At 38.6% G+C, this 22,674-nt stretch overlaps 1 protein-coding gene across 2 annotated transcripts in view; it reads left to right on the top strand.

The window, feature by feature from the left end:
- Positions 1 to 2,574: 2,574 nt before the first annotated feature.
- LOC126267482 (ATP-dependent Clp protease proteolytic subunit, mitochondrial) overlaps positions 2,575 to 22,674 on the top strand; it is a 41,835-nt gene continuing 21,735 nt past the window's right edge. Inside the window, exons 1-3 of one of the 2 annotated variants that reach the window (XM_049972766.1) lie at positions 2,575 to 2,682; positions 2,886 to 3,059; positions 12,099 to 12,190. In XM_049972766.1, the coding sequence (XP_049828723.1) occupies positions 2,647 to 2,682; positions 2,886 to 3,059; positions 12,099 to 12,190 (302 nt within the window). In that variant the 5' untranslated portion in view covers positions 2,575 to 2,646. Of the gene's footprint in view, positions 2,718 to 2,885; positions 3,060 to 12,098; positions 12,191 to 22,674 lie in introns of both variants that reach the window. The other variant, XM_049972767.1, reaches the window with a different exon arrangement.

Here is a 22,674-nt window from a genome sequence, read left to right on the forward strand (position 1 = left end):
CATGGAGTTGATGTGCAGGTCAGGATCTGTTTCACTGGTATCATTCGACTTACGATTAGGCGCATTTGACACTGAAAGATTTCCCAAAAATGAGCAACACTTTACAGAACGGGGAACATCTCGTGGTGAAGAACAGAACTTCAATATGTATTTGCGTGTGCCTACAGAGGAATATCGCTACTAGAGGTCGGATACAAGGTGCTGTAAAACACTTGCTCAAGAGAATAGACGAACAGGTAGAAAGTACAGTTGGCGACTACCAAGCGAGATTCAGGAAGGGAGGAGGATGTATAGAACAGATATTTATCCTGAAGCAACTGATAGAACATTGGGTCTTAAAAAGCAAAAAGACAGTAATAAACTTCGTGGGCTTCACAAAGGCATATGACTCCACTGACAGACAGACTCTTGTTAGAACTAAATGGAACTACACAAGAACTCTTAAAAGAAATTCTGACAGACACAAAAGCAAGGGAGAGATTCAGAGGAGTACTGCCACAAGAATTTCAGATCAAGACTGGTGTTAAACAGGGAGATGGATTGTCACCATTGTTCAGTTTAGCACTGGACGAAGTGATCAAGCAGTGGAGACCAATAAACGAGGAAATGGGGATGCCAGAGACCCATGTGGGGTACAAAAAGAACAACAGGGCTCATGTGGACTGCCTAGCCTTTGCAAACGACATAGCACCAGTAAGTGGGACGGAAGAAGACACAAAGACACAAGTCGACAATTTAAGTAAGGTAGCCAGAAAGGTGGGATTGAGGATCGCCTATAACAAGACAAAGACGTTAAATACCACTGCAGACTGGGAAACACCGGAAGGCACTGTGCAAATGGTGGACAAATTTAAATTTGGAGATTTGTGGTAAAGTCTTTTGGGACCAAACTGCTGAGGTCATCGGTCCCTAGCCTTACACACTACTTAATCTAACTTAAACTACCTTACGCTAAAGACAACATATACACCCATGCTTGAGGAAGGACTCGAACCTCCGACGGGGGAGCCGCGCGGACCGTGACAAGACACACAGACCAAGCGGCTACACCGCGCGGTCCAAATTTAAATACCTGGGAGAATTTATAACAGGAACAAAAAGGAGCAAGGAGGGAATAACAGAAAGGATAAAGAAGATGAGTTCAGCCTTGTGTATGACGAGAGAGAGATACAGTAAAAAGAACATATCCACAGAGGCAAAGATAAGCCATTACAAGGCAACGGTGAGGAATGCATTATTATATGCTGCTGAGACGATGACACTAGGAAGAAATGGGGCAGAACTACTAGAGAAAGAAGAGAGAAAAATACTAGGTCCCAAAAGAGGTGGAGAGAGATGCATGCGAAGACTTAGGGAAGAGCTCTGCCGAAACATAAGAACAATATCCGTGGAAATCAGACTACAAGGGACAAGGTTTTCCCGACATGTAATTGGGATGAGTATGGACAGGGTGACGAAAAGAGTGTGGGAAACACAGGGAGGAAAAGGGGAAAGACAGGAACCAAGTGGGTTGTTGAACTTCAGAAGGACTGGTTGGAATTGGGGATCAAGGTCGAAGGAATGGAAAATTGAAGTAACAAATATCCACCGACCAATATGCCGGAGATCAACGACAGAGAAGAATACAGGAAAAGGTTAGTGTGTCACTTGTGGAGCTGACAGAGGAAAAACTCACTGAAGGTCTCGGAGGAAGAGTGGGAGAGAAGAAGAGAAAGAATGAAGAGGTTTTGGGAGAAGAAGAGGAAAATGCAGTCCACGAATGGGCTACACCTGTCCACAGAGGCCGTAACGCAAAAAGAAGAAGTGTGCCTACCGCCTTAGCGCTTAGCCAAGAAGAGCACCAGTAGCAGTTCTTCATTTAATTTCTGAACATTGGTAGCACATGTAAAAAGCCATTAAAAATAGTGGCAGGATGCAACCAGGGATTGGTAGCGCAAGTAAAAAGCCATTAAAAATATTGGCAGGATGCAACCAGTGTCTACATAACAGCGGGAGGGAAAAGGAACACGGAAAGGGGGGAGGGGGATGTGCGTATTTAAGCCGACAGTATTCTATTTAATAATTTTCGTCTACATAAAATCAGAAGTCAACACAAGATACACAGACCAAATTCGGTGTGTGTATAGAAGACAAAATGTGTATTAAACATCTAGTTTGATGACCGTGTTAATCAGTAAATTTGCAATGCAGGTGAATTTATTTTGAAATCATGTGACGAGGGACGGTTTCTTTTCGGAGCTATTTTTCTGGTTTCGTGTGATTCTCAGTAAAAACGTAGGCATGTTGTTCTAATCATAGCTATAATTTATGTTTTGTAGAGAAATCTCGTCTCGTGGAATACAGCATAGATTGAGATCACTGCGTTTTCGCAGTCCAAGCAACGATGAAACGTTTCGTATGGAGAGAAAATAAATCCGTAAATATCGGCAGTAAGTATCTGGCAATGATAAGGTAAATCGAAAATATACTTGTATAACGTATCAACATTGTAATGGCATACGAACCAAACGGATGGGCAACTGATACAGAAGAATATTTATTGTAAACAAAGAATGCGTTTCGTAATCTTTGGATCCCTGCTTCTTTCGACAAGCCGAACATCTTTGCTTCAATGTGTCTTCATGCAGATTTGTGTAGTTGTAAACAATGCTGACAGCCGGGAAATGTCTTGCACGAATTCTGGTAATTAAAAGCCATAACGAACGTTTCGAATCACAGTTGAGTTTTTTTAGTCATACATACACAATAGTCTTCACATGTCGTACTGATTTTTCAGTAGTATACTTGGTAACTTGCTTCTGCTATAGTGGTTAAAATATAAATGTGACGTATGCCAGGGTGTTCGTAACGTGCTCTTCGCATCAGATGATATTAACATTTTCCAGGTTCCTAGGCAGCCGCTTTGGAGGACTTTGCTGCTTGACCACAAGTTTCACACCAGTCTTAAACAAGCATTGCCGATGGTTCCTATAGTAATCGAACAAACTGGCCGAGGAGAAAGAGCGTACGATATATACTCAAGACTCTTGAAGGAAAGAATAATTTGTGTGATGGGGCCAGTAAGTAAAACGTTGCTTTGCGTAATATGTCAGCTATTACTGCAAATATGTAGCACGAAAAATTGCCTCCTTTGTACACGATTTTAGTGAGTTGTCAACTCACAATCAATCATGATTTGTTATTGCCCTATAAAATGTTATATTTGGTTTATGTATACAGAAAGAATGACTCATTTACATTTACCACTACTTTTGTTTTTATTAAATGCGAGTTGCTTGGGAAACAAGTTATTTGGAAGTTAAAGCTTCGTTGTCAATGCCCCCACTGAAAGTTGTACTGATTTTTCTTAAATATGGTATCAGTTGTACAGTGCATCCATGTACAATACTCTGCAGCTACAGACATCTAAGAAACTTCAACCTTGTGAAATAAGTTCATCAGCTGTAAAATTCTTTTAATTTTGCAGTGTATTTAAGGACAAGCATTGGTACACAGGAAATCTTCATCTAAGATTATCAAAAGTGAAAGCAGCCCACACTATCTTAATAGCCTCACAAACACTAAGTTACAGAAATCATGGTACCAAACTCTCCATTACACCAGATGTGAAGGAAATATTGATATTTCTCAGTGGCTAACATTTGTGACTCAGTCTGCTGAGCCAGACATTGACTATACACACAAATCAGTTGAATGTGGTTGCACTTGTGTTTCATGGCTGCTATCGGCATCATAGTGTTTGGTGGCAGTAGGTAGGCCTACAGTATTGCAGTATGTTGGTAGGTTTGGTATGGCAATTTAGAGCAAGAGAATATTCTGAGCCAAGTTAAAGATATTTCCTTGGCAGTAGGCTATAACTTACATATGTGGTTTGAATGGTTTCTGAAATTATGTTAACAGAAACAGAAATGATCACAACATTTCATTGAAAAGCATTTAATATGATGTTTGTGACCCAGAAAGCTCATTCCACACTTAAATTTCAACTGGTTTTGTAAAATTCATGTTGTGAACTATCTGCATTAATTACCACCAGAGCAATGTCAACTTAGCTCTGTGGTGCATGCTTATCTGGGGATCTAAGGCAAGGTTACCTGCTGGTGCAGATCTTATTTGACGACCAGTGTGTATTGCTTCAGTTTTTCTGATTTCTCTGCAAATAACCAGAATGGAATTCAGTAACAAGATGCTAAGAAAACCTTTGCATTGAACAATGAGCCTCTTTTTATTTTTAATCATCAAGGCTCTTCTGTAAAGCAGTAAACTTTATTCATCATTAGTTTGTTTTTGCCACCATTATTATTATTATTTTTATTCATTCATCGGTGAGAGCTTTCCTATTTCTGTTTGGTACTGATGCACTTAACCAGTGAACCTGTGAGAATGCAATGTTGGATGTTTTGCCATGCAGCATACACACATTTACCTCAATGTTTTGTGTTCAGGGCAATAGGAAAACCGTAATCAGTTGACAGTGAAAAGCTGATGATGCAAGCAGAACTCTGCAATAATTTCTGTTTTAACACTGCAATGGTACATAAGTTTGTATCACATTATGTTACTCAACAATCAAATGTGTAGTGTGGACTTTGCCCCAGATACAGATAGATATGAATTTGTGGCTGTGACAGTGGTATACCATTGCCTCTGCTGTTGATTATAGTGTTACAATTACAAATGGAAATCTATGATTGACGGTTTTGCTCAGCTGCTGTTCAAATGACTTATCCCAGTAGATAAATTAGGGTTTCCTCTAGTTTTATTTGCACTCATATGGAAATTCTGGATAGTTAAGGGTGTGTTTCACTTGTGACATTCGATTTCAAATAAAGTTTGTAAGCTTTGTGGCAACCTTGATCCAGTACCTTGTGTGCACAGGAATAGTGCCCTGCTTCATGAACACAAAGCAACAGCACACAAGAAAGTCACTGGAAAGATTCAAGAGAACCATCAGTAACAGGGATTTGGAGTCGTTTCAACATTTATAGACCAAACGAGAGGCAAACATTACGAAACCAATGAAAGGCTCATTAGTATCCATTATATTTACAGATCTCAAGGTGAAAAATGTTTGAAGGTTCAGAACTGCATATTACACATATTTACACTTCACTTTCTGTGTTAATGAGCACAATTTTCAGTTTCTTCTCTTCTGAATCTGCAAATGAATTGATTACTGCGTAGTAAGGAATAATCAGTTAACAGAGTTTCTTCTTGCTCCCAACGTCACCAACATACTTCTGCATCCTCGTAGCTGTCACGAAATTGTATTTGTGTGTGGCATAAGACTGCATGTTGATTTTGAGGGGGAAAGTGCTTGATATCTTACTGTTTTGTGATGTGTGGAGTGAGGTTGATTAACACTTATTTTTTATTCCTTTGAAATAAGCTTCTAGAGCAAACTATCAGTGTAAGTATTTTATTCATTTGTATTTTGGGGAAATTATAATCACAGTGAGAAATTATATATCTTAATATTTAATTGTCATATGTTTCAAGAGTGGAAACTGATTTCACTAGCTTTCCTATTCCTACATTGAAATTATATAACACTTCCATTAATAGGCCCCAACCACACTGGTAAACTTAAAACATTAGAAATTCTAGATTAAATCTAATTTAATGGCATAAATGTAGATAGCCTAAAAGTATCTAGAGATAATGCTGCATAAAAACAAAAAGTGCATATGTCTCTCCTCTGTATGCCCTATAAATTGAGCATGATAAGCATTTCATTTTCTAGTTACCTCAAGCACATGTAGGAATGGGACATTACAGAAGCATCCAATTCCACCCATCTGCTTTGACCCATGACATCATCAATATGGTGGAAATGGCTAGTTCCGGTGTATATAATATGGCGCAAATGGCATCACTACTATTATACGCCAAGAAACACAAACAAAAATAAAAATTACACAGTAATGTCTCATTGAAAAAAAGAAAAAAAAGAACTAATGGGACAACAGTAGAAAATGGAGGTTTAGAACAGGGAAGAGCTAAATGTAGAACAATAAAAAAATCATCACACAATTCTAAAACAAACAAAATAAAAAAAATTAAATTAAAACAGTCGCTACACCAGCAAAACCACAGGAATAGAACATTTCCCGTGACCTATATAGCTCAACCACAACTGTCTGTACCAAAATAACTAACACCTACCATCCCAAGAAATGGAATTGGACGTCACGTGCTATCTCCCCCCCCCCTCCCCCCCCCCCCCACACACACACACACACACACACACATTATCTTGATGACAACATAACTCAATTTAACCTCGTACCACATGTTAAACTCAGCATGTCCACATTCACTACCAGGTGGCACCATGAAATACAACATGACATCTACAAACACAACTAACTCAAAAACACTGTACCATAGTGACGTCACACACTGCAACACCATTAAGCCACAGGTTAAAGCAGACAGGTTGAACCAGTCACTTCCGTTGACTTGGAATTGGCAACATCATTGCAGTTATTTGGCAACTCCGTGGTTGTCCATTTACTTGCTCGTGTGGTCCCGAATTATTCTGCTAAATTCAGATGGCATTGGGTTTCACTTCGATTAATTATACTACATACGTTTAGTGTAAGATGAGACCCTGAGAAAGAAAACTTGATTTTCAGACTCCAGGAATGCTGTACTTTACTTATGTAGCAATTGTTCTTATATTTATGCTATTTCATTATGAGGCCCAGTGACCAACATTGCAATGAGAGAGCTTGTTAGCTCAGTGGTTCTGCTCAAATGTTGTGATTTAAGGGCTGTGTGTGTTTTCACTTCCAGTCACTATGCTGACCAGTGCACTAAAGGCTCATATTTTCAGTTTTATTCAAGATAGCTTCAAATTGCTAGAAGAAATTCTTTAACTAAATCTGAAAAAAAGAGACCTTTACTCAATAAGTATTCTCATAAACTTGACCTAGTAAGCTGTGTTAATAGTCACAGATATCTGCTTTGTGAGTAACAAGCTACTTCACTATACAAACATTTCTGAAGCTCTTTGAATTGACTGTAAATGATACAAATTTTTAGTTTTTGTTCATCACATAGCAACTGTAAGTCAGGGGAATAGTTATGAAGTGAAAAAACTGATTAATATAGCTCGTCTGTGCAAACTCTATGTGAAAGCAATTGGACATCCCTTTAGACATTTGCTAACATCGGTGTTATCAAGTTCCTTTCACTCAAGTTAGCTTCAAATATGGGCAGTTTTGTCGGATTACATCTAATTCAAACTCTTAATACCTCTTTCAATAAGCATTAAGTTCTCCAACAGTCTGTATGTGGACCTCAAATTGTGCAGTATGGCTGCATTGCTATAGAGCATGTGCGGCGGGATATACAGTTCATTGCACACATTTACCATAAGGAATCAAGCAACAACAGTAAAACACATTACACCACAGTTAGTCTCCCTGGTTTAATGAAAACATAAGAATTTCTGACCAAACAAATGTGAAGAATCACCTTTAAAAGGAAAAGAAATGAGATATAAAAGATTAATAACAACATGAAACAATGTACTGAGGTATTTTGATTAGATCACAAACTATAAAGTTAATTTTGAGCTGTATTCATGTCTTGCGTATTAATGTAATACAGTACTCATCATATTAAAACGGATTGTCTGTTGACATTGCTGTCAAGTGTGAAATGTGAATTGTTGACATTTTTGTGGAGCACCTCTCAATGACAGTAAAGCATTTTATACTCTCCAAAGCAATGAGTGGTAGCTGGCACTTTCAACAAAGGACAAGAGAACACAGCTTCACCACAGCAGCTGCTGCTGGCTACCAGCAAATGGGTCCTGGAGAGCTGTGGTGCAGGTGACATTTAGAGGCAGAGTGTCTGCCAAGACATGTTGCAAAATATGTTATTGGATGGAACTGTTATTACCAATGTGTGGAAATTGAAGTACATTGTAACTGCACTACAATTACAATCATGACTTTCAAAAAAACTTCAAGCGACAAGGAATTTTGACCGCCGGGTGTTGCTCTCACTTGACATGTGGTCTGCCACTAGACTATGGGCATAGACATAGCAGAATACCTTGAAAAGAAGACAAGACTTCCTTCAGAAACTGACACAGCCTACAATGTTGCCAGTGTGTGCAGATAACCAGATTTAAGAAGATTAACAGCATGGGCATGTTGTTTATCCCATGTCATCATTGGCACAAATGTAGATTCTGCTACAACCTACCACCAGCCGTGTCAAAGAGTGTACATACATATGCCACTGAACTCAAGCTAGTAGTGACCCTTTGCTATAGATATCTATTGGACCTTGAGTGGGATTTGCTATAGGAAAAGGAGTAGTGGGATAGATTGTAAGAATATAATAATACAGGGTGGCAATTATTGAACTATATGAAAAAAAATGTTAATTAGTTACAAACTACGATGTGCGCGCACTTTATTCAACATGTAAAGATATTCAGACTTAGGTTATGACATGTTTGATATGCCTGCCATCATTGGCGATGATGTGGTGCAGACAAATAGCAAAATTCTGCTTGATGCGGTGAAGTGTCAGAACATCGATGCTGTCAGTGACCTCCTGAATGGCTGTTTTCTGATCAGTAATGGTTTTGAGGTTACTACTGTATGTCTTGTCTTTAAAACAGCCCCACAAAAAGTAGTCACATGGGTCGAGATCCAGAGAATATGGCGGCCAGTCGAGGCCCATGCCAGTGGCCTCATGGTGCCCCAGAGCCAGAATGCAGTCTCTAAAAACCAGGATAGCAAACACTGTCCTGCTTCAATGGGGCTGAAATCCATCTTGCGTGAACCATATCTTGTTGAAATCAGGGTCACTTTGGATAATGGGAATGAAATCATTGTCCAAAACCATCACATACTGTTCGGTAGTCACCGTGCCATCAAAGAATATCGCACTGATTAATCGGTGAGTGGACACTGCACACTACAAAGTCACCAGTTGTGGGTGAAGAGACTTCTCGATCGCGAAATGCAGTTTCTTAGTCCCCCAAATGCACCAATTTTGGTTATTGGTGAACCCATTCAAATGAAAGTGGGCTTCATTGCTAAACCAAACCATAATGCGCATACTAATTCCCATCATGCCCTGCACCAGTCATGCAGTTTGAAGGATCTAACGCAAACTGTCCAGTAGTTACATGATTTTATTTCATATAGTTCAATAATTATCACCTTGTATATGCAGGAGTTAATTAATGTAAATTAGTAAAAATGTTTAACCATTTTGGTGTGGCCACAATGGTAAATGCAGCTCCTACAATATCATAAAATTTAGCATTGTCTTAAAACAAGTGATACAGTAATGGCAAGGAAAGTTATAAAGTATTTATAAAATATCTTGGCCCCTCTCGTCATTGCTGTCAGCTAATAAAACTAAAGACATGATTGGTGAAATCTACAAAACCACAGAAACATAAAATACATACATTCTCTAGGGAACTGACAAATCAATCTTGACGAATTGTATATGGATAACCAGGTAGATGCTAAGTTCTCTAAAGTCTGCCCATTTCTGAAGAGGCTTTCCAAAAGCATCTACATCAGCAGATGGGCAACTGTGGGTATTAGAAAACAGGAGATATGCACTTAATTTTTAACAGTTCTTTACAGAAGCAGTACACTAGTTGACCATTCCTAGATTACTATATAACAGGTACAAAAAGATATACAGAAGTGTGCTACTTGCTGCTTTAAGTCATTCAATAACAAAATAATACACACTGCCTGACAAAAAGAACTGAAGCATCCAGAAGGGGAGGCTGAAATGAAATGAACTTCATCTGATGTTACTGCAGTGATTACAAAAAAAAAAATGAAATTGACAAAAAACTTGACAATATGTTACACTCCTTCTGATGTGGATACATGCAGTGATTCGGTTGGCAGATGTGTCATAAAGGTGTTGTAGACTCTTCTGAGGCAAGCTGCCCACAACTGCCCTTGATACCCTGGATACTGGCACTGGGAAAAGTTGACGTCCTAGCTGGTCCCACACACGTTCTATCAGGCACAGAGGTGAAGATCTTGCTGACCATGGAAGTACCTCAAAATCACACAGACCGTTCTTAGAGACATGTGCTATGTTGACGAGCAGTGTGCTATTGAAATGATATCGTGGTACTGTCGCACGAGAGGTGACACATGAAAACACAGAATATCTGTGATGTACCGTTGTGCTATTAGAGTTCCTTCAATTACTACCAGCTGTGACAAGAAGTTACACCTGATGCCCCCCACAATGTAGTACCGGGAGTAACATTGCTACGGTTCTCCAAAACATTGGGAGAATGAGCCTTCTCTACAGATCACTACCATGATCGTGGGTAGTGCAGGACCGTGATTAATTGCTGAACACAATGTGATTCAATTCATCAGCAGCAGTCCATGCTGCCCAGTCACTGCACCACTCGAAACACAGACATCATGGATACTAACTTTAATAGGAGGATGATGTGCAGACTAGTTCAGCTTCTCACAGGAAGCAGTTTAGTAGGCCGGGGGACTGCACCATCACACAAGCAAAGTAGCTGTGTTTACCGTAGTTAGAGGAAAAGTCTTGGAAGAAACTGGAACAGAACAGCCGACAAGTCACCAAATATTTTCCAGAAAAGTATTGCTAGGTTTTGTCATAAGAACAGTAAGGGAGTTTCACAACAGATAATGGCCATTGAGCCGTAGTCTTCTACAGCAGTTGTTCTTACAGGCTGCAATGCTGAGGTTTGACTCACAGCTTGCCTTTACAACTTCAATTCTGGCAGTATATTTCTTAATTTCTGTAGTTGACATTTGCTCTTTTGCAATTGGAGGTGGACTGTTGCCCTGTGGAAGAAACAGTAAAAAGTGAAGCTGTTGGTTTGTACTTTACTAGGCATGATCATATTGGGGTCAGTATGCATTTACCACTCTCCAACCTTTCAGATAAATTACCCAGTTAGTTGTAAAGGTACCTACAATTCAAAGTGGCCTTCGAACGCTGGTGTAACTTTGTATTTTTGACAGTAACACGTTGTTGCCAGAGGTGAAAGAAGTGACAAGTGAATTGAATATCAAGCCTTTGAATTTGCAGTATGGCATTTACCCACTAAATGAAAAGACGTACCCCCATTATCAAGAAGTGATTTAGCTGGAGCCTAGAATTTGCTTCCATTATGAAACATTTAATCTCCTGCAGAGTGTGCACTATTGTGAAATTTCCTAGCAGATTAGAACTGTTGTGCTGATCTCTGAATTTAACACAAATCCTTGCCTTGTTTGGACTTTGTGTTACTGGCATGGACTATCAACTCATATCTCACAGCTCCAATTCTGATTGTACCATCCTCCACATTTTCAGTTATCAGCTCATATCGTGAAAGGAATGGGTTTACATTAGACCTTCAGTGTGGCACAGAGCTGTAATCATTATAATCTGGTAGCAAGTTTCACCAACAGCATACACATCACTAAAAATGGATTTGTAAGAGAATTAAGGGGTTGGAAAAATCAAGGTTAGCAATATTGTCATTTAAAGTTAAGCATAAAGTACAGATTTACAGCCATGATAAAATCCTTAAATATAGTCATTGTCCTGTAGCAGCTCTCTCTCCATTGAAATTTTTATTTTTGACCTATTTTTATGGTGGTGCATGGTGTACATTTCCATTGTAATTTGAAAGCATGCCACATGTTTCAAGCACTAGCATTCTGACACATGAACTAAAATGATGCAGGCTCATCAGCAAGAATAATTGATAAATAATCAATTTCAGTTTGAAAGAATTATATTCACAGCCACAACATTAGCAGAATAGTGACCATTACTTATCTTTAAGTCATTGAGGTCTATTAAAATATTTATTTATTTGTGCAATAACATTTTTTTATGTAAATACCATAGCAAATTTTAATTCTAAAGTTGCATTGTTTCTTTTAGTCGTCTCCTGGTCTGTAGCACAATTTTTACTAAAAACAAATAAATACATAGTTAAAGTCACAGTTGTTTATTGTGATTGTTAAATTTAAATCTGTATTCCATTAGTTGTATCATGCAAACAGTTGATGCAACATGGAACTAAGTAACTAAATATCTTTTTTCCGCAGGTAACAGATGACCTTTCTTCACTCGTTGTTGCACAGTTGCTTTTCTTACAATCTGAAAGCAGTAAAAAGCCAATTCACATGTATATTAATAGGTGAGCATTTGAAAATATTTCTGATTGACCCATTTTATTTGTACAAATGCTGTGATTTTTATCTTTGGCTATATGCACCTCATTATTTAGTTTCTGATAGCTTATAATCCATTGCATTTTGAAAAGTCATGTTTATTCCATGTGAATGTGAACATTTTTAATTAATTACATTTGAGAATTTCATAATTATAATCATGATGAAGAGGGTTGCCACCCAACATGAAATAAAATCATAATATATGTGTTGAGGAATCTAACCATAATAGTCAAAGTTTGGTGTTCATCATTTCTTTCTTACTTTCTTTCATTTTTAATACACATGTAATAGAGAAAAATTAAAGACATCATTAATCTTGAAATTGTGATGCATGAATAAGATTTGCCAGAGCTTAACGTTTTATGTGCAGTGACACAGACAAAGTTGTGCAGTCCCTTTTTCTTGTGAGAAGACTGTGGTGGGTACCTCTTGCATCAGTTTGTTGCAGTTACAGTTGATTCTGAGAATTTCATTTTCCAACAAGATGGGGCACCTCTCATTGTAGCATTGATGTTCACTGCTACCTTAATGACAAACTTCTGCATTGCTGGATTGGTCATTGTGAAGATGATGTAGCTCCATACCCTTGGCATCCCAGGTCACATGACATAACGAATTGTGATTTTCCTTTGGGAATATGTTAAGGACCTTAGTTATGTACCCCCACTGTGAAGAGTGCTGGAACTGCTCAGAGAATGCATCAGTGCTGCTGAGATGACCACTGATATTATGTTGCTATATAAGGTACAGAACAAACTTGACTATTGTTTGGCTTGGAGAATGTTGTGTGACCAAACGGGCACTCATAGAATATTTATGGAGTGCAAAATGCAAACTTTCTGAGTTTATGGTTTTTTTTCTTACGTTAGTCACATTTGTACATATTACACTTAGGGAAATACAGAATTTTGAAAATGAATGATCATTTATAGTAACTTTTATACTATTCTGATCTACATAATAATCCAACTACAAATATGATGAAAGTTCATAGTGTGTTCTTTGAACAAAAGCTACAATTTTTGTATGTGTCATCTTAAAAGATCTTAAAAGATGTAATCACTATGTGTAAAAAGATGCAACTAGTGTGCAGATGGACTGCTTTCCAGAAATCACACCACATTTTAAGAGCATCAGCTCATCTCTACATGAGTTAGCACATTATACAAATGACACCATGAGCCTGCAATTTGAATGCTGTGTCCATTGAGCCTACATATACTTCTGTTTTTATTTATATTATAAAAATTGCTTGGTGTTAATTATTTCACTCAAGGTATATCACCATGATTTTTACATTAGTAACATGATATATTGCAACATAAATGTGCATTATTTCTGCTAAATAGTATGTATAATCTTCCCTAAAGTACAGTCAACAAATACTTATAATTCAATTAACTGTAAAAAAACTACTTTTGATTAGTTGTAATAATAATTTAACTTTATATGTGGGTCCATGTCCAATGTACTCCTGGCATAGTCAGTTTAAGACTGTATAACAGTCCAACATCAGATGGCTAAGAAGCTTGGATGTTACAATTAAAATGGGTTTTGTGCATCTTTTTGACAACTACTATTACTCCATAGCTGAATTTCTGAGTGTGAAGTAGTCTGGTTGTGACACACACACACACACACACACACACACACACACACACACGAGAGAGGGGGGGCGGGGAATTGAATATAATAATTAAGTGTAAATCACTGCAGGTATATGGGGGGGGGGGGGGGGGGGGAGGATACTGTAAGAAATCGCATAAATGTGCATAATGTTGTCATGTGTTTTGCTGACATAGCATGTTATAATTATGGAACTGACTCATTCCAAAATTGTGACCTACGAAACATGCAGTTAACTAACTGGCTCTGACCATAAGAGAACCTATTGAGGAAACTCAGATGGTTAAATACTACTAAAAAAAAAATCTTCAGAGTGATCTCACCAAATTTCTTTGTATCATCACATGGCATCCAAACTGGCAAATGAACTTAGTAGCCCAGTGGAAGATGCATACCACAAGATGAAAACGTGTATTCCTGAATCATCTACAGAGGTTTTAGTAGGAAAAATAAACAAACATACTAGAAAAGAAAGTCCCGAGTGGAACAAATGGCGGAAGGGCTAGGTTGAATAGAAGCAGCTATCAAACAAGAAGTGACTAAACTCAAGGAAGCAAATAGACAGAGAAAAATATGAAGAAAGAAGAAGAAAAGTCAACAATGAGGTGAAAAAGGCAAATAATAAATGCTAGGAAGATATTCGTATGGAAGTGAATAGTAGTTGTATTGAGAAAACAAGAATGAATAAAGCTTGGAAAACTGCAAAAAGGCTTAGTGCTCAGAATAAGGATACTGCAGGACTAAATCTGATTAATGTCCAGAAACAGAAAAAAGGTCTTAATCTTTTGACTGAGAATAGAGCAGAAATACAGGACAAAAACACGATGATGAGTGTCGAAGGTAGCCCCCTCCTGTTGAAGTTTTGTGGTTATCTGTTGGCTCTTCGGTTTCCTTTAACCTCCCATCATTTATCTGCGCCTCTGATAGTTGTAGGGTATCATACGTATGATATGGACAATGTCTCTGCGCTTTTGTTGTTTTAATGAAACCTCGACTTCAGATGTTAAGTTGGACAAGTGCTGAAGGATATGATGCAGATCAGAGTAGTGCTTTGTTAACTTCTGAAGCCTGCAGTGTCTTGCTTCAGTGTTGTATGTAAATGTCACAATGGGCAGCATTGTATTCCAATCTCTTTGTTGCGAATCAACATTCATTAACAACATGTCTGCCAATGTCTTATTAAATTTTATGAATTAAATTACCTCTGATACTAGTCTTGATTGGAAAGCTTTTCCTGGCATCATCATAAGGGTGCTCCATGCTTCAGAATTATGTCTTCTATAAGGAATTTTGCAATTTTAAGAGCTTCAGCAATCTGAACAGCTTTGGTGCCAGCTTAGCAGTTGAGGTAGTTAACACTGACTATCATCCATCAATTCCATTTGCGAACTTTCAGAACTTCCCTCCAAGGTCAATTCCGATATAGTGGAATGGCGGTGCTGTGGGCAGGATTGATGTCAGATGCACTGGAAGTAATTGTGGTTGTGGACTTCCATTGTTTCCATTCCTTAAAGTGGCTCACGTAGTATGTAATGGATTGGCAGAGATCTTGCCAGTGATACCTGGTGTCTCATTCTGTCTAGTCATCACAAATCCCAGGTGAACAGATGTTGGAGCATCATCGAAATACTTCAGGACAGCTGGCCATAGATGGGCTAGGATGACAAAAAATCATTTCTGCCCCATACTCTTCCTTCAAGGCTTTTTAGGTTTTCAGTAGTGCCAGGCCTTTCCTCTGCTCATCAACAATGTGATGTAATCAACGATGCTGAGATTTTATCTATGCTGCTGTCTTCTACAGAAGGATTACTTAAAAAGCAGTCAGCATCATTGTGTTTGAATCCATTTTTGAATACCACCATGACATTGTACTCCTGAAGCCTCAGTGCCCATCTTCCCAGTTGGCCCAGTGGATCCTTCAGGCTAATCAGCCAGCATAGAGAATGGTAATATGTCACAACAATGAATGATTTTCCAAGTAAATACACTTTTAACTTATTCCTATTTGCTTGTGGAGTTGTTCACCTCGGGCTTGGTGAGAACTATGAAGGCGTAAGTCCCCACCATTTTAGCACCTTCCTGAATTTGCACTAGAACCGCACTTATCCGATAACTGCTAGTGTCAATGTGAAGTTGTGTCTCAGCATTCTCATTTTAGCGGTAGGTCTGGGGTCTGGAGATCATGTCTGTGATGCCGCTGAGAAGTGTCTTCTGAGAACAACGTTATGGCTACATACTGTTAAAAACAACAGATTCAAAGGGCAGTGTTCAGTCAAGGATGTTTATTATTGTAATAGATCTCCCTGTCATCTGGATGTATTTCCAACTTTTGACTTTCAACACAACTGCTTTCACATTATAACATAGTCTTCTTAGCTAAAAATGATAAGCATCCAACATTACAGAAAAGAAAACTCCTGAATAGACTAGTGGCTGGACAATTTGGCCTTTGATATCAGTGAGATTTCTTGACATTTTGATGACTGTCTTTCATGGAGGAGTTTAATCTGTGGCAGCCTCACTTCCATAGTGATTATCTGATTTAGTTTTCCTGAAATATTTGGCAGGTAGGTGAGTGGTTGTTACCTCAGTACAGTGATGGGTAATGGCTATGGCATATGTTAAGGACCGACCTCATGCAGGGTGAGGCAATGGGTTCCGTCGTAAAAGTCAACTATAATCATCTTCAGATGCCTGGCGTGAATAGGACTGTTATGGTAGTTGATGTCTTGTGGCATAATATTCATAGAAAACTCGTCTTCTGCCTCTCTACAGAAGCGTACAATGTGTCCAGGGTGTCCATAGTGAAAACATACCAATGTGTTGTCCTCTGTTCTCCAAAGCATTGCACTTATGTCTACTTCAAAATACGTACTCTGCAGGCCACCATATCATACTAGACGGAGGATATCTTGTGTCATTACTAGGCATTTCCTTTCCTGTTCCATTCACAAACAGAGAGAGAAAAATGCTATGTGTATACCTCCAAACAATCCATGATTTCCCTTGACTTTGTGGTCCGTATGTGAAATTTACATTGGCAGCAGAAGAATCCTTCTTGAGTCAACTGCAGGTGCTGGTTCTCTAAATTGTCTTGATAGTCGCAAAAAGCATGTTATCTTCCCTCCAAGGGATTCCCAGTTGAGATCACAAATCATCTGTGTAATACTTGCATGTTGATCAACCCTACTGCATTTTTATCGAACTTACTGGTAACAAATGTAGCAGCTCGCCTCTGAATTGCTTCAATGTTTTACTTTAGTCTGACCTGGTGGAAATCCCAAACACTCAAGCACTACTCAAGAATGGGTCACCCTAGTGTTCTGTATGCGGCCTCATTTGCAGAATATGAACCAAACTTTTCTAAAATTCTTCCAATAAGCCAATGTTGATCATTTACCTTTCCTCCTACTCTCCATGTGTGTGTGTTCCATTTCATATCACTTAGTGGAGGAATTGGTTGTACCTGCATTTGTCAGATGTTAGGGTGCTGTTTCATGGTTGTGACATGAGTCCAATTTGGCAGTGTCCATTCATCATTGTGCATTTGGCTAGTGGTGAATATTAGTGCCAAGAATCGATACATCTCTTCTTCAACTTTCGCTATTAAATCCTGATGTGTGGGATCTACATTCATGGCTGGTATCTCTTGTGTACTTGGTTCGAGATTTCAGGCTGACATACACTGTTATATCTCTCCAGTTACTGATGAGCATATGAGAGAGATGAGCTGATGGTGGTCATCCACAACTGCTGTAGGGACCACATTCGACAATCAGGTGATACAGCCTTCAGCTGATTCTTTTCTGTTGCATTTCCTTGATTCACTGGTACCACTTGATGAATTCTTCTGTCATTGTGACATCTTGTACGAGAAGAGCTTGGTATAAATCTTCTGTTACTCCTTTCATAAAGTGTGAGATTTTGGCAGCTTGTGTCACATTTGGGTTCACAGTGTGGCAAGAGCCAAAACCTTCTGTGTGTATGTATTTTTTCACCATGACGTTGGGCCCTGCTCTATGGTTTTCCTTCCTCTAAGTTGGTGTTGTCACAAAGCTTTCTCTTCAGTTTGTCCTGGAATTTGTTCCAGCTGTTGAGTTCCTCTTCATTGTTCTCAAACAACTGCTGGGCTGCGCTGTCCAAGTAAACATACTCACGTGCCAAATACATCTTGGCATCTTGCCACTTGTAGTTAGTGACTCAGCCAAATCCATTGAGCCAGTTTTTGGATCCTGACCAGATTCTCTGGAAAACATTGGTGGATGTCTGATGAGCAGCTGATATACAGCTACTTAGGAATCTGTCTGTCTCCTGAATATATGGATCTTAGGAATGATGTACCACTTGTATTTTTGTTTCTGTTGCCTAGTTGGAGCTATGGTGATGTGTGTGTTTTGAATTACCCTGCACCACCACCAAACAGTGTTATCTCAAAACCACAGTCAAGTCCAAATCTGAAGGGTCATCAGTTAAATACAGTACTTAGTACTGAAAAGCATGTTTATTACTGACACCAGTGAACAGCTAGAAAAGAACTGAACACCTGGGTGGAGAGTGCATTCATTTATACAATTATCAAACATTCTACATATAAAAACATAAGATATGTCAACGACCTTACAGCAGTGATACATACCAAATAACAAATAATTGTTGGTGATCTGACCTACTGGTGCCCCACAGGATGCCAGCCAGTGGCACTAACCATTACACCACACTGCTTCCACCAGAGCTCCCAGCAGTGTAGTTTGAGCCTTATATTTTAGGTTCACCAGCTCAGTGAAAGTGGGCAGTGTGTTAGCAGAGGAATTCCAAATTGGCAAACAGCTTAGAGAGGGTTGTCCAATGATTCTTCCATTTAAAAATTTTCTTTAAGAAGTATTAAAGACAAGGAGAAGTAAATATAGCGCAGTGATGATGTTGGTTGGTAGTGATTGACTGTACTCTCCCTTTTGTTGATGTCCAGGAAATAATTGCCAAAGATGCTGAGGAAGTTGTATTAAGAATATGACGTGGTGTTTAAAAATAAACAGATTATATGATAATGGGTAGTCAAGAACAGCTTACTTTGGAGTGCTGGGAATTTTACTATTAGATGTTGTACTTTAAAATATGAAGGTGTAACTATACCTGTGAATGGAAAGAATGTTGAATATATTAAAAATAAGAATGAACAAGGGAAATATGTTATTTGATAATTAAACTCAATGATTTGGAGTAATAAGACCACAAATAAAACTAAAAAGATTTTGTAGAAAACAATAGAAAGCATTTGTATAAATGGGTCAGAATTTTGGCAGATAAGAAAGGTGAGAAAAAGTCCACTGCTAGCCAAGAAAATGGGTTGCTGGGACAAAGTGTTGGAGTTTCAAGATTAGACCACATCATATACAAAGAAATCACAAAAATAAAGAAAGTGAAAGGGAACATAATGGAAGCAAATTAAAAGGAAGAGTTTATTATGATACAGCCATTTAGAATGAATGGATGGTTATAGTTGTTAGAAGAAGGTATGGATGTTGTTCCTGGTGGTGGTGGGGGGATAGTAAGTAATGTCTATTTTGTAGAAGACTGGTGTTGTATGTCAAAGAAGCTGTGCATTTCAGAAAGCTGCAAGAGTGGAACTGAGGAGATCATAAACTGTGGAGGTTGACAAACAAGAAACGGCATCAGCTTAAAAAAAAACACCACTTGCAAATATACATATTTATTTTCTTTAGCATTATTGATGGTGGTTAAATTAACAGGACAGATTCATAAACTAAGATAAAATTTAACAAATGAATAAACTTGTTACAGTGAGATGAAACTTCTTAGCAGATTAAAACTGTGTGTGTTGGGTCAGGGCTTGGAACTGTTAACTTGCCTTTCATCGGCAGTGCTCTTAATGTTGCAGTCAGTGTCAAAATTGTGCATTATCTTTTGCAGAATGAAAGATTCATTCAGAAAATAATCCCATGGCCATTTCTCTACAATTTCTTTTCTTACAGGGTTACTTGTTCAGCAACATATCCAAGAGAGTTTCTGCGAAGCATGGAAAGTAGGATAGAGGTACTGGTGTAAGTGAAGCTGTAAGGCTGGGTTTTGAAGCATGCTCGAGTAGCTCAGTTGTTAATGGCATTGCCCACAAAAGACAAGGTTCTAGCTTCAGTTGCTCCCGCATACAGTTCTAATCTCTCAGGAAGTTTCAAAATGACACACACATTGCTTGAAAGTGGAAGACATCCTTGATTAAAATAATAATTCAGTAACTGAATTAGCAGCACAACAAACATAGAATTGTTGCTTACAATTATTTAACTTATAACTGCATTGAACCTCAAATATTGAAATGGAAATAAGAGAGCTTAGGTGGCAATTCCTATTTAATAATTTATAACTAGCTAACATGTATAAAGCAGATGCTCTGGATTCACTGAAGAATCTTCTTAACAGGATATTATTATTTTTTATTTTTTTAAATATGGAAACAGTCAATATTATCACAGTAGACAATTCTTGATGCACTAGAAATGGGGAGAAATCCAGCTGTGGTTATATACTTAACATTCTGAAATTCTCTAAGAATGTTTTTATATCTAAGTACCCTATGGGATAGCAGATTTGAAAGGAGAATTGAAAGATGGAGGAGTCTGAATCATGCTGAATATAATTACTAGGGCAAGTGACAAACTCGAGAAAATTGCTGCCTGTCAACTTATGTTTAAACCATTTGTTATTCTCAGATACAACATACTGGTTATATTTCTGTTAAAATGCATGTATATATATGTGTGTGTGTTTGTGTGTTTTATTCATTGTGCCTATTTACCGGCGCTTTCCCGCTTGGTAAGTCTTGGAATCTTTGTTTTTAATATATATAATCTAAAAACAAAGATGATGTGACTTACCAAACAAAAGTGCTGGCAGGTCGATAGACACACAAACATACACACAAAATTCTTCAGGAAAGAGGGAAAGACGAAAGGATGTGGGTCTTAAGGGAGAGGGTAAGGAGTCATTCCAATCCCGGGAGCGGAAAGACTTACCTTAGGGGGGGAAAAGGACAGGTATACACTCGTGCATGAGCGTGCGCGCACACACACACACACACACACACACACACATTTTTTCCCCCCTAAGGTAGTCTTTCCGCTCCCGGGATTGGAATGACTCCTTACCCTCTCCCTTAAGACCAACATCCTTTCGTCTTTCCCTCTCCTTCCCTCTTTCGTGAAGAAGCAACCGTTGGTTGCAAAAGCTTGAATTTTGTGTGTATGTTTGTGTTTGTTTGTGTGTCTATCGATCTGCCAGCGCTTTTGTTTGGTAAGTCACATCATCCTTGTTTTTAGATATATTTTTCCCACGTGGAATGTTTCCCTCATATCCAACCTTATCAGTTATAATGTAATTGGATGGATAAATATACTCACCAAGTGGCGCCACGAGAGCACACAAATAAAAGAAAGGTTTTAGTTACGCAATATTTCGGAGCCAGTGGCTCCTCCTTCCAGCAGAAGGGCTGAGGGGAAGGAAGAGGGGTGAAGGGAAAGGAACTGCAGAGCTTTAGGAAATGGAATTGTGTGTGTGTGTGTGTGTGTGTGTGTGTGTGTGTGTGTGTGTGTGTGTGTCCACTTTCCCAAGAAAAAAATTCAATAGCACAGGGTGCAAAATTGTATATCTTATAATGAGAACCAAATTGATTCAGCCACCTTCTTTGTGTTATTTGCATCTGTTAAAAAACTCACCTCTAAAATGTATGTAGGTACTGACGTGCACATGAGAACAGTGAAGTACAATAGCATCAGTGGAGAACCATCTCCAGGTGAAGCCTTCAAGTGCAAAACTACTATAGTGTGAACTGATGTCACAAGTTGGCTATGTAATATCACCTTGTGCCTGGAAATATAATGATTGGCAGTGTTCCGTATCAGCATGGTTCTCCATATCCTTTTGGTTAGAAAGTGGGAAGAGAAACAAGAACAACCACAAATGAGCTACACATTAACTGTTAGACAAAAAGCATCTTTACAGTGTTGATAACAGTGCAGTGATTGTTGACACCTTTTTAAAAGAGCCATCAAGTATGACAACCTTCCAGTCATTCCAGTCTCCCGAACTTGAAAGGAGAGAAAACTTCACTGCTGAAATAGGCTCACATAGTCCAGTTGAGCCTTGGAGGATTTAAGGTATATGTCAAGGTACATAACATATTTGCACAGTGTAGACTTTTCTGTATTTGTGAAATCTAATCTGTTGTAAATCTGTTGGGTCATCTGTGCTGAGCACTATTTCTTCCATCCAAAGGATGAAACTCATTCCTGTTGAGTCAAGGGTGGTGTAATGTCTTTGTACACAATGTATTTCACTCATTCTCTGTCAGAACCATGTGGAATGATGCAGTGATCAGCATGCTGGAATTGTGTTCGGAGGAAGTGGGCCAAGATCACCCATCTGACCAACCATATTTAGTTTTTTTGTTGGTTTCCAAAATCATTTAAGTTGACTGGTCATTGTAAGAAAGATACCAAGGTAGATTCTGATGAAGGCCACTGGATATTTGGCTGCAAGGTGTTTAAATTTAAATACATAGACACTATCCAGAGCATAGTAGACCATGTTTATAGCAAAATTCATCACACCTTTGAAGTATCCATCCTGCAATCCTCGCGCAAATGTGGCAAGCTGTGTGTCTCCTAGTCAGGTGAACATTACAGTCCTGCAATCAATAACAGGCAACAGAATACTAAAGGTGCAGTCCAGCTGTGAAAAAAATTGCCACATTTCAAGTTGCAAAGGCCAACTCAAGAGAGAGTGTAGACTTAAAGAAAGCAAAAGTAAG

Source organism: Schistocerca gregaria, chromosome 4 (assembly GCF_023897955.1).
Source record: "Schistocerca gregaria isolate iqSchGreg1 chromosome 4, iqSchGreg1.2, whole genome shotgun sequence".
In the NCBI taxonomy this organism is placed as follows: domain Eukaryota; kingdom Metazoa; phylum Arthropoda; class Insecta; order Orthoptera; family Acrididae; genus Schistocerca; species Schistocerca gregaria.